The sequence below is a fragment of the Carassius gibelio genome, chromosome A5 (assembly GCF_023724105.1).
Source record: "Carassius gibelio isolate Cgi1373 ecotype wild population from Czech Republic chromosome A5, carGib1.2-hapl.c, whole genome shotgun sequence".
In the NCBI taxonomy this organism is placed as follows: Eukaryota; Metazoa; Chordata; class Actinopteri; order Cypriniformes; family Cyprinidae; genus Carassius; species Carassius gibelio.
In genome coordinates, this window is record NC_068375.1 from 7,713,906 (window position 1) to 7,726,909 (window position 13,004).

General features: G+C 43.3%; 2 protein-coding genes across 2 annotated transcripts; both read right to left on the reverse strand.

Moving 5' to 3' along the window:
• Nucleotides 1-1,070: 1,070 nt before the first annotated feature.
• Nucleotides 1,071-2,297, reverse strand: LOC127988245 (uncharacterized PE-PGRS family protein PE_PGRS20-like). The gene has a single exon (XM_052590884.1). The coding sequence runs from the start codon at nucleotides 2,295-2,297 to the stop codon at nucleotides 1,071-1,073; it is 1,227 nt and encodes a 408-aa protein (XP_052446844.1).
• A 936-nt stretch (nucleotides 2,298-3,233) lies between these two features.
• On the reverse strand, nucleotides 3,234-11,648 carry LOC127990908 (probable serine/threonine-protein kinase DDB_G0280133). Its single transcript, XM_052591531.1, has 7 exons — nucleotides 11,369-11,648; nucleotides 10,419-11,276; nucleotides 10,278-10,303; nucleotides 9,922-10,083; nucleotides 6,306-6,372; nucleotides 6,008-6,115; nucleotides 3,234-5,018 (listed from the first exon to the last, which is right to left on the reverse strand). Exons 1-7 carry the CDS (start codon nucleotides 11,504-11,506, stop codon nucleotides 4,305-4,307), a joined length of 2,073 nt encoding a protein of 690 aa, XP_052447491.1. The 5' UTR covers nucleotides 11,507-11,648; the 3' UTR covers nucleotides 3,234-4,304.
• Between the last annotated feature and the right edge of the window lie 1,356 nt (nucleotides 11,649-13,004).

Below are 13,004 nucleotides of genomic sequence, written 5' to 3' on the forward strand. Positions count from 1 at the left end.
ACATGCGCAACCAGATGTTCGAATAGTTCAAATATTAGTGTATTTTTTAGAGGGAATATTCGAACGTCATTTTTGAGCAATTTTGACAGCCCTACTCTGTACTGGCTACCTATTAAGTTCCGTATCAGTAACAAAATATAATTAATTACCTATACTGTAAGTCCCTCAATGGATTAGCTCCTGCGTACCTAACTAGTCTTCTACAATGTTACAACCCATCACACTCCCTAAGGTCACAAAACACCTGACTTTTGGTATTTCTTAGGATAGCAAAGTCCACTAAAGGAGTTAGAGCTTTTTCACATTTGGCTCCCAAACTCTGGAATATCCTTCCTGATAACGTTTGGGGTTCAGATACACTCTCTCTGTTTAAATCTAGATTAAAAACACATCTCTTTGACCAAGCATTCAAATAATGCATCTCATAATTTTGGACTGCAGTTATATCTGATCAAATGCACATTATTAATCTTTAGCTTGGGTTAAACTAATTAATTTTATTTTGTTGGAATAGCAGCTACACTAATAATGTATCTATTTGTTTCTTTGTTTCTGCTGGGATTTACATCCTGTGGTAACCCGTGGATCCAGAATACCTGAGAAGAGATGACGTCACCCCCTCAGAGGACTTCAGATGATGCTAACCCTGAAACAACATACAGAACTACCAAATTTTTGCTATAAGTTTGATTGCATCATATCATAATTACTGTTAAAAGTGTTCATCGTCTGTTTGATCACGTCTTTAATAGATTTTTCCACTGGGCTAAGTTGTAGGGAAGGTGTCTTCCGGTGTCCCGAGCAAGAACCAGTCTGCCGCAGTTCACAGCTCACCTAAGCCCCACGTTTGCTCATATGGCAAGCCAAAAGGAAGTTGAAAGAGCTTGCTCCAGTGTCAGCCTAGACCACGCCTTTTCCCCCCGATTCAGAAGAGAAACTAGGGTTGAGGAGAAGATTGTCGGTCCAGGCCCCAGATTTCGTTCCAGTGTTGGTCCAGCCCCAGAGCATAGTTCAGACCATGATGGGCTCCTGTTCCTGAGTTAAGCCTAGGAAGGGCTCCTGGTCCCCAGTTATGCCCCATAAATTCCCCCAAGTATTTTTTTTAGGGGGTGGGGTGTGGTATTAGGTCTCCAGCCGTAGAGGCGGAAGCTGGGGCTATGGCCTCCTGAGTCTCCTGCCCCACCATGGCCTCCGGAGTCCCCAAACTCCCCAGTTCCTGCCCCGCCATGGGCTCCCGATTCTCCTGCTCCGCCATGGCCTCCCGAGTCTCCTGCCCCACCATGCCCTCCCGAGTCCCCAGACTCCTGAGTCTCCTGCCCCGCCATGACCTCCCGAGTCTCCTGCCCCACCATGGCCTCCCGAGTCCCCTGCCCCGCCATGGCCTTCTGAGTCTCCTGCCCCACCATGGCCTCCCCAGTACCTGCCCCACCATGGCCTCCCGAGTCCCCTGCCCCGCCATGGCCTTCTGAGTCTCCTGCCCCACCATGGCCTCCCGAGTCTCCTGCTCCGCCATGGCCTCTCGAGTCTCCTGCCCCACCATGCCCTCCCGAGTCCCCAGACTCCTGAGTCTCCTGCCCCGCCATGACCTCCCGAGTCTCCTGCCCCACCATGGCCTCCCGAGTCCCCTGCCCCGCCAAGGCCTCCAGAGTCTCCTGCCCCACCATGCCCTCCCGAGTCCCCAGACTCCTGAGTCTCCTGCCCCGCCATGACCTCCCGAGTCTCCTGCCCCACCATGGCCTCCCGAGTCCCCTGCCCCGCCATGGCCTTCTGAGTCTCCTGCCCCACCATGGCCTCCCCAGTACCTGCCCCGCCATGGCCTGCCTAGTCCCCTGCCCCACCATGGCCTCCCGAGTCTCCTGCCCCGCTATGGCCTCCCGAGTCCCCAGATCTGCCATGGCCTCCCGAGTCCCCTGCCCCACCATGGCCTCCCGAGTATCCTGCCCCGCCATGGAGTCCCCAGTTCCTGCCCCGCCATGGCCTCCCCAGTCTCCTGCCCCTCCATGGCCTCCCGAGTCTCCTGCCCCACCATTGCCTCCCGAGTCTTCTGCCCTGCCATGGCCTCCCCAGTCTCCTGCCCCGCCATGACCTCCCGAGTCTCCTGCCCCACCATGGCCTCCCGAGTCCCCTGCCCCACCATGGCCTCCCGAGTCTCCTGCCCCGCTATGGCCTCCCGAGTCCCCAGATCTGCCATGGCCTCCTGAGTCCCCTTCCCCGCCATGGCCTCCCGAGTCCCCTGCCCCACCATGGCCTCCCGAGTATCCTGCCCCGCCATGGAGTCCCCAGTTCCTGCCCGCCATGGCCTCCCCAGTCTCCTGCCCCTACATGGCCTCCCGAGTCTTCTGCCCTGCCATGGCCTCCCCAGTCCCCTGCCCCACCATGGCCTCCCGAGTCTTCTGCACTGCCATGGTCTCCCCAGTCCCCTGCCCCACCATGGCCTCCCGAGTCTTCTGCCCTGCCATGGCCTCCCCAGTCCCCTGCCCCGCCATTGCCTCCCAAGTCTTCTGCCCTGCCATGGCCTCCCCAGTCCCCTGCCCTACCATGGCCTCCCGAGTCTCCTGCCCTGCTATGGCCTCCCGAGTCCCCAGATCTGCCATGGCCTCCCGAGTCACCTGCCCCGCCATGGCCTCCCGAGTCCCCTGCCCCACCATGGCCTCCCGAGTATCCTGCCCCGCCATGGAGTCCCCAGTTCCTGCCCCGCCATGGCCTCCCAAGTCTCCTGCCCCGCCATGGCCTCCCGAGTCTCCTGCCCCGCCATGGCCTCCCGAGTCTCCTGCCCCGCCATTGCCTACCGAGTCTTCTGCCCCGCCATGGCCTCCCCAGTCTCCTGCCCTGCCATGGCCTCCCCAGTCTCCTGCCCCGCCATGGCCTCCCGAGTCCCCTGCCCCACCATGGCCTTCTGAGTCTCCTGCCCCACCATGGACTCCCCAGTACCTGCCACGCCATGGCCTCCCCAGTCAGACTCTGTTCCATGTTTTGTCTGTGTTTTCTCTCCATGACCCAGTTTCTGTCTTCCGTTCATTGATTTAATTCCAGGATATATATAAATATATATATATATATATATATATATATATATATATATATATATATATATATATATATATATATATATATATATATATATTACTTCTTATTATTTGTTCACACTGCAGAGTAATATAAAATCAACTAAAATTATTCAAACTAAAACATTTTCAACTATTTTCTCCTTTCAATATAAGAAACTCCCAACATTCATGTTTATTGTACTTTTATTTATATTAACATGCAAATAATTACAGACATTTATACAAACATCAACAGCAAGGAAAATCAGTTTTACAAGCTGACATACCACTACTACTTAAAAAAAAAAAAAGAATAAAGAACGATAGGCTAATAATAATTAAAAATCAAAATAACATCCTGCAACACCTGGAGTTTGTCAAAACAATGCAATGTACTTTTTATTTAATCTTCTATTATATTGTCATTCATATAACTACAGATTAGCATGAAATATAACATCCGGTTATTACATTTTAAATGTGCATTCGCATTTTTCTAGGGAGAAAACATGGGATCAACTACATATCACATTGGTAATGTTTTTCCTATTATCTTTCACTTAATCTTTCACCAAAATAAATGAAGAAAAAGAACTACACATGAATAGTCTTACAGTGACTCTACTATGTTTTTCACTCCTGATTCTCTCCTTTAACTTGACGTTGTATAGTTATACTTCAACGGAGGTTTTACATATTTATTCTTCTTGGTGCTGCCATGGTTCTCATACACAGGTAAAGGTAATAAAGAAATATTGTAAAGAGTAAAATGTAGAAGTAAGAGTATTAGAAGAATTAAAAACACATAAGGATGTGGCCCTAAAGCATTAGATTAAAAATGTGTATTAAATAAATATCTAATGAGCAGGTTTTTGTAGCTTTTGTACATTATTTAAGGAAAATAGCAGTGTTTTGTCTTTATACCAAACCCAAAAGCTACATATAGAATCGGAAAACACTGTGAGATCATCTTGTGTCCTGGGAGACATATATCTGTCACTGTGATCCCAAACTAAACACAACCGACTTAGCACTGACTCTCCATTTTACTGACTTTATTTTGACATATCCCATTGCTAATAATTCTTTTTCAAATCTAAGTTTTCCTAACAAACATCAACCAGGAGTAAATTGCTACATTAAATATAATACTTTTATAGAGAGAGAGAGTAGAGTAAAACTATGCCTAAATAGGCATTTGGCCTATTAATCAATATATAATGCACATTTCCAGTTCTAGCACGTCTCAGGTGTTAATCACAGGTGTGTGCTCTCCCCTTCATGAATAAAGTGGTTGAGCATTTTCTGAGCAGACTCCAGCCCAAGCATCCCGCTTCTGTCCTCTCTGCCCGCTCCTCTCCAGTCACACGTGATCTGGTCTGCATACGAGTCAGACTGTGACAGGTGCAGGTCCATCATGGATGTATTGCTCCTCAGCTGGACGAGATGATCCTGCTGCTGCTTCAGATGTCCGGTGGAGTGGATGTCCTCCAGGCTGACGGAGAGCATGCGGATGGAGGAGCCCAGGTCACGCACCTCTGTGATCCGGTAACCTTCGGGACTCGGCTTGAATCGGGCCAGGCTGGCATCCTCAATGGGAACCGGCAGGGTTTCGGGGTGGACGGTGAACTTGAGATGCGGTATCTGTAGGCCGTGACCAGCTTGATGAGTTTTGCTTTCCTCACCCCCGGACTCGCTCTCCGTGTCCACCATTCCCCAGCCGCCTTGCCTCTGCTGCCACTGGAAATACACTGCATCTGCATGACTGAAGTGTCGTGCCTCCTCCCCCATTTCTGACCAGTCGGATTCCTCCTCCTCCGGGAGGGTTCCCAGCGACTGGTCATCGGACACTTTCTCATAAAGGTCACTGCTCATGAAGGGAGCTGGAGGAGCTGCGGCTGGAAGTGGGTGTGTTATGGGATCATCAGACTTCAGATGTTTCTCCAGGGCATCCTGTAGCATTGATGTGACCTGAGAACACAGGAACGTCATTGAATCAAGCCAGATGGTTCTGAATGGACACATATTTGGAAAAAGCTTAAATTAACTAATTATTGCACATATGACTTTATGTAATACAATGCATTTGAATTAGGAGACGAAATGTTGTGAGGAACACTTCTGAAAGCAAACAGATACGGATGTGAACACAGAAAGGGTCATTCTCAAAAAATGATAGCAGTATCTTCATTTCTTATTTTCTCTAGCTTGTTAACTAATCTAGTTGTCTAATAAAGATGGAATTGAACATTACAAACATTTTCGGCTTTTTGATGTATTGCTTTTGGTCCTTGAAAATCACTTTTGATAAAGAATCTGCCGAATATATATGTAAAAGCAAAAAAGGATATCTGAACATGGTATCATCTAACTTGTAATATATATATATATATATTAGAATAATTATTATATAAATCATATATTTAAAAATTAAATTATGTTATGTATTTTAAATATTATAAATTATACAATTTAACATTACTGAATCAACATATATACATTAGTTGAATGTATAAATAGCTAACAATTAATTAGTGTGTAAATGTAAAAAAAAATCGTTTTGAATAAAATATTACTATTTATAATATATATATATATATATATATATATATATATATATATATATATATGTAGAATAGCTGCCAGTTTCCTCAAATCACTATTATATTAAAAGAGTTAATTAATATAAGAAGTCTTATTCAACCTGAATTTTGATTTCACTAAAATTTAGATGGTCATCAACTCAGTCAATATATTTCTTATTCCTAAAATAAAATTCTTATTAAAGGGAATGAAATCATAAAATACCTCACTGTGAGCTCTCTCACAATCTGTATCTATGTTTGAAGAATAGCCTCTTATATTCATCATCTTGATATCTGAATGGGAACTCAGTAACTAAGTTCTACGAAGGAGCATCTCAATAAATGTGAATATTTCTAATGAAATCAAGTTCTCACATTAATGGTCTCTAGAGTCTGGATGGTGGTCTTGGCTGCAGACAGATGTTCTGTGAGCTCTGAGATTCGCTCGTTCAGTCGCTCTCGCTCTCCATCCATACTTTGAGACTAAATTGAAGTAACAAAAAAGTTACTAAAGCAATAGAGTCATATTTAAAACAAACACATTTTAATATTGTTATGTAAATCAATGGTATATTGATATTATGTGATTAAGAATCCATTCAAATATACGGGATTCATTCTTTAGGGTGGAGCAACTAAGAAAGATTAAATGGAGGAGTAAATTGGGCTTTACCACACAATGCAGTTTTTTCTCCAGAAGGTGGCTGGTCTGTTGTGTGCAGGAGTAGTTGTCCTGAAGCCTGATGAAACAGAAAGCCATATGATATATTCCAATGCATTCTTATATATATATATATATATATATATATATATATATATATATATATATATATATATATATATATATATATATATATATATATATATATATATATATAATTCTGGTTTGCAATAAATTTGAGAAAATCTGTGATTGGTTGGCACAGATTTATTTATTGATTTATTATTTATTTTTAATAACAACAAACATACAATTTGTCACTCACTCATCTTTATAAAACATAAGTACACTTCCATTTTTATTAAATGCAATTAGCTGAACATTAGAGTGTTTTCTGGCACTTAAGTAGGACTTAATTACATCTTCGTGTATCATTTAATAATTAATAAAATATAATTTATTTAAATATATTTGCAATTACAAATTTGTAAGTTGGAATTATGTACATTTATATAATATTTTTTATTTTAATATAACACCAAATAACACTACAAAATAAAATGATAATCAAGTACTTTAAGTCAACACTTCTAAATAAGTGCTCTTCTTTAAAGAACAACAAAATATTTTTAAAACATAATGAATTTAAATGTATTTAAAGTAAAACTTTTAATTTGGCATTATTACAAAGTGCACTTTTTGAAAGAGTACGTTTGTTAAGATACATGAAATTGTCTGTTTTTAAGCAAATTTAAGTGGCCTTTTATTTCATTGATTATACAGGTGCTGGTCATATAATTAGAATATCAACAAAAGTTCATTGCAAAAGACTCTGGCTGTTCACAGAGCTCTGTGTCCAAGCACATTAATAGAGAGGCGAAGTGAAGGAAAAGATGAGGTAGAAAAAAGTGTACAAGCAATAGGGATAACTGCACCCTGGAGAGGATTGTGAAACAAAACCCATTAGAAAATGTGGGGAAAGAGTGGACTGCAGCTGGAGTCAATGCTTCAAGAACCACTACACACAGATGTATGCAAAACATGGGTTTCAGCTTCGCCTTCCTTGTGTCAAACCACTCGTGAATAACAGACAGCGTCAGAAGCGTCTCGCTTCAAAAAGGACTGGACTGCTGCTGAGTGGTGCACAGTTATGTTCTCTGATGAAAGTACATTTTGCATTTCCCTTGAAAATCAGGGTATTGGAATCAGAACTTGGCACCTGCACACAATGCCAAAGCTACCAGTACCTGGTTTAAGGACCATGGTATCCCTGTTCTTATTTGGCCAGCAAACTCGCCGGAGCTTAACCCCATAGAAAATCTATATCGTTATTGGTGAAGAGGAAGATGTGATGTGCCAGACCCAAGAATGCAGAAGAGCTGAAGGCCACTATCAGAGACACCTGGTCTCTCATAACACCTGAGCAGTGCCACAGACTGATCGACTCCACGCCGCATTGCTGCAGGAATTCAGACACAAGGAGCCCCAACTAAGTACTGAGTGCTGTACATGCTCATACTTTTCATTTTTATACTTTTTAGTTGGCCAAGATTTCTAAAAATCCTTTCTTTGTATTGGTCTTAAAGGTCCCCTTCTTCGTGATCCCATGTTTTAAACTTTAGTTAGTGTGTAATGTTGTTGTTAGAGTATAAATAATATCTGTAAAATCTAAAGCTCAAAGTTCAATGCCAAGCGAGATATTTTATTTAACAGAATTTGCCTACATCGAACGACCTGTTTGGACTACATCCCTCTAGTTCCTGCAGGAATGACGTCACTAAAACAGTTTTTTGACTAACCTCCGCCCACATGAATACACAAAAAAGGGGCGTGGTCTTGTTTCGCTCGCATGGAGAAGAGGAAGAGTTGCGTTTGAAGAGTGCGTTTGTCGCCATGTCGTCGAAACGCTGTTATTTTCATCTCGGAGTCCAAGGCGATTGGGACGCAGACTGATTAGGTGGAATATAAAAGGGACATTTTGACATGAAGAGCGAGGGGAACAGAGGGGAAGAACAGAGTGGGAACGGGAACAGGACGGAACGGACGGATTAGTGTCGCGGGGACGGAGCGGACGGATTAATGCCGCGGAAAAGACTAGCAGGAAGGACTAGCGCGGCGGGAAGGTGGAACTCTAGTCACAGCGTTTTTTGGGGAATTGGAGGAACGAATTCATAGAGTGAACTGGATGAGGATTGGAGAGCGGCTGAACACCCTTATCATCTATACAGCAGTTAAGTGCCTCTTGGATATTCTTCTGTGAAGCGCTTTTGTCTTTTATATTTGTGGGGACAATTGCCAGTGGATAGCATTTCTACATTAGTTCAAGACATGGATTGAAATCTCTTCGTAATATTCCTCACAGTGTTGGAGATTTAAGCTCTAGATGGTAGAAGATGCCGGCGGTGACCGTGAGCGAGAGCTATATTCGCTGTGAGTTTGCTGTGGACTGCAGTGTCTAGTGTGAAGTGAACACGTGTGATTCTTTGAGGTGATCAAATGTATGCACGAGTATGGGTGGATAATTCTGCTGTCTGCTCTGAAGGACGACCTCGTACTACTGTCTGTTCCATAAACTGTTGTCATACTTTTAAGAGAGGCCGTGGAGCGAGGCGATTTGATCATTGTCTGCTCTAAGATCCAGTGATATATTTTGAAGATAAGCTGCTGTGAAAAAGTCTCTTGTTACAATTTGTTCCCTAGTTGGCCGCTGCCCTCTTGGAGAAGTTGTTGGTCTGTTGTTGTCTGCTCTGAAGAGAAGCTGTTGTAGCCCATGTGGCAGAAAAGCCACTGGGTACAGCTCTTTTCCCATTGTACGTTCCACTATCTGCTGGCACACTCTGGAAGAGAAACCGTTGGGTGAAGTACCCCCCCCCCCCATTGTCCATTCTACATTCTGCTGTTATACTCTGGAGATAAGTTGTTGTGTGACAGCTCCTTCTTATAGACCGTCACATTATCTGCTGGGTCGAGACCATCGTGCCAAAAGCCCACACTGCTGCTGGACCGAGGAAACGGAGCTGGAACTCTTCCATCTTGTGTTTTAGTATTTAGGGTTTTAACTTAATGAAATCAAACTTTTATACCTACCTTGCTGTCTGTCTGTGGTGTCTCTGGGTAACTCCTCGAGGTGGTACATACGATAGTGGGGACCAGTTACCGGCCGCCCGTGACAATTAGCTCAGATGAAAAAAAAAAAGTCAAATCTGCTGTGCTGTTTCTCTTGTTAGAGGAAATCTTATATAAACTATCAAAAGTTAAAGAATCAGACTTCTTGTTAGATGTCTTAAAAATTGTATGACATCAAATACAGCATTGTCAGGTCTGCCCTCTTATATATCTCTTATAAAAATGTATTCATTGCTAAAATTTTGGGTTGACTAAATGGGTAAATGTAGTGTATGCATTTGTATATAGTGTGTGTTGGAGCATGTGCACAGTCCACAAAAACACAAACCTGTCTGATGTTAAACAAGGCTGAAGTTTTTAGCTCAAATCCTGCTAAAAATAGCATTTTAACTGCTATATTTTATGTGCATGCATTATATATGAATAGAATAGAATAGAATAGAATAGAATAGAATAGAATAGAATAGAATAGAGCACAGTGCAGTTTAGTCTTGTGTCTCACCTTGTGAATTGCTCCATTAAGCTGCTAAGCTCAGTGCGAGTTCTTTGTAACTCAGATTCAAGGAGCTGGTGTCCGGTTTTGAACTCAGCTCCCATGCATTTAATTTGTGTTGTGGTCTGCAGCAAGCTGTGGTGGAGAGCCTCATTCTGCTCCTGTAACAACCTGGACAGATTAAACAGACAGTCCATCAAGCACACCTCCAAGAAAACAACCACAATGCTTTTATGAGCAATAACATGCCAAGAGATCATTTGGGAAGCATATTGTTTAACTACCATGCCGATGAAGCTGAAAAGCCATTTCCAGAAACTTTAGCAGACAGCATGCAAGAATGCATAGTAAATAAAAAGACTCACATTAACCTCTCCAATGAATCCTTTTCCTACGCAAACACAAAAACAGAGGCATATTTGGAAATCATCAACAACAAATAATAATCTGTTTATATAAAGAAGTATATTTTCACTCTGCTTCAATACTAAAGATAAAATACTCACCTTTGGGAAGGAGGATGACTCTTGGTAGCTCCCTGTGGATTGATCGTACTGGATAATGGAGCTTGCAGATGAATCTGACTTGTTAGAAAGTGGAGAAGTAGACCGCTGGCCCACTGGAGAGTGGCGAAGATGGCTTGGGTTATCATCATTGTGATGATCCTCTTTGAAGTGGGAATGATAGTGGTTTGATTCTGAATGATAGAGGTGGTGTCCTGTATGGGAATGCTGAATCTGTGAGTCCGGATGGTCATGGTGATGATGGTGATCTTTGGAATGATGATGGTGGGAATCTGGATGGGAATGATGATGAGATTTTGAAATCCCATGATGTGGAGAATGGTTGGTCTCTGGACTGGACTGGTGATGGGCATTTGAATGGGAATAATGGTGGGATTCCTGAGATTTGTGGTGATGGTAATGATCTGATTCAACAGGGGGGTTATCATGACTTACTGAGTGGAAATGGTGAGGGTGAGGTTCCGGAGAATTACGATCACTTTGATGGTGGAAGTCCAAATTGGAAAGGTGTGCTTTATAATGTGATGTACCGTGATTTGTGGACTCTGAATGTAAGTTGAAATGATTTTCATTAAGATGGGGTGAATTAGAGTGTACAGGGATTTTTGGCTGAGTGCCAGACAAATGATAATGAGGAGGATTATGGTGAGTATCAGTATGGGAAGAATAATAATGGTGTTCAGGAGTAGGGGATGTATCACGTGAATGAGAGTATTGCTGAGTTTCAGAGTGGGAATTTTCATGGAAATTATGGTGTTCTGGTTCTGAAACTATAGTGTGATGGTGTTGATCAGGGTTGGGGGAATGAGTAGGATGGGAAAGATCATGGCGATGGTGAACCTTGGGATGAGAGGATTCAAAGTCAGAATAATGATGTTGCGATTTCACACCAAACTGAGTTTCTGAGTCTGTAGAAAGATGAGATATACTACCATGGTTTTCTCTGTGATGGTGGAGAGGAGGAGGAGAAAGAGGCGAGTCATAGTGATGAGATTTTGGATGGGAATGATGGTGGGAAGTTTCTGAATGTGTGGAATGATGGTGGGAAGATGAGGTGTGATGAATTCCATGGTGGTGATGTGGTGGTGAAGGCGAATGATTATGGTGGTTTGATTCTACATGAGAAGGATAACAGTGATCTTCTGGATGATGGTGAGACCCTGATTTAGAAGATTGTGTTGGACTGCGGTACGATCCATGATGGTTAGTTGGTAGAGAAGGTAAACGGTGGTGGGAATCTGAATGAAGAGAGTGGTGGTGTGGAGATGGGCTACGATTAGTTCCAAGATGGTGCTGTGATGATGAATGATGGTGTTGGGAGTCTGTATGGGCATGATGGTGATGGGATTCTGGATGGACATGATGGTGATGGGATTCTGGATGGGCATGATGTTGTTGGGTTTCTGGATGGGCATGATGTTGTTGGGTTTCTGGATGGGCATGATGTTGTTGGGTATCTGGATGGGCATGATGTTGTTGGGTATCTGGATGGACATGATGGTGATGGGATTCTGGATGGGCATGATGTTGTTGGGTATCTGGATGGGCATGATGGTGATGGGATTCTGGATGGACATGATGGTGATGGGATTCTGGATGGGCATGATGTTGTTGGGTTTCTGGATGGGCATGATGTTGTTGGGTTTCTGGATAGGCATGATGGTGTTGGATGTCTGGATGGACATGATGGTGTTGGGATTCTGGATGGGGATGATGGTGTTGCGATTCTCTACGGGCATGATGGTGTTTGGTGTCTGGATGGGCATGATGGTGTTGGGTTTCTGAATGGGCATGATGGTGTTGCGATTTTCTATGGGCATGATGGTGATGGGATTCTGGGTGGGCATGTTGTTGTAGGGTTTCTGGATGGGCATAATGATGGCAGTTATCTGATTCTGGAGAACAAGGACCTGAAGGTGGGCTATGATAATCTTTGCTGTAATGATGGTGTGATGGAGATGATTTGTGGTGTGAAGTTTGATGATTCAATGAATTCAAATGCTGTTCTTTGGGGGCAATTTGGTGCTTTTTCTGACTTTTGTGGTCATCTTGAGTACCAGATGAAAGACCTTTTGAAGAAGAACTAGTACAGCTTGTATCACTTTTTGTACTGTCACATCTATTCCTGGGAACAGCTTGGTGATGTTGTTGATAGGTGTGGCGCCTTTCAGAATTTGAATGCTTGTTGGAGTGGGAGGTCTTGCTTGAATGTGAGTGCCGTCTGGAATGGGAGCACTTGCTTGACTGAGAATGCTTACTGGAGTGTGAGTATTTGCTGAGATGGGAATTAGCAGTTGATGTTATTGAGCTGGCATTGCTTCCCGGCCGGCTTCTGGTAATTTTTGATGCCTTTTCACTTTTATGTTCAGGATTTGGAGAAAATGTCTTTGGAGATGTTGAAGTTTGATAAGGGCTCAATGGCCTATGAACATCTGTTACCCCGAGAGATGTAAGTCTTGATGGGCTAAGCACCTGCCTTGTGATTTCATTCAGAAAGGCAGAAAACTTAATCTTCTCCTTCACAAAGTTCTTATGAGGTTCTTGCTTCTTTTTTCCCCTCCCCTCCAT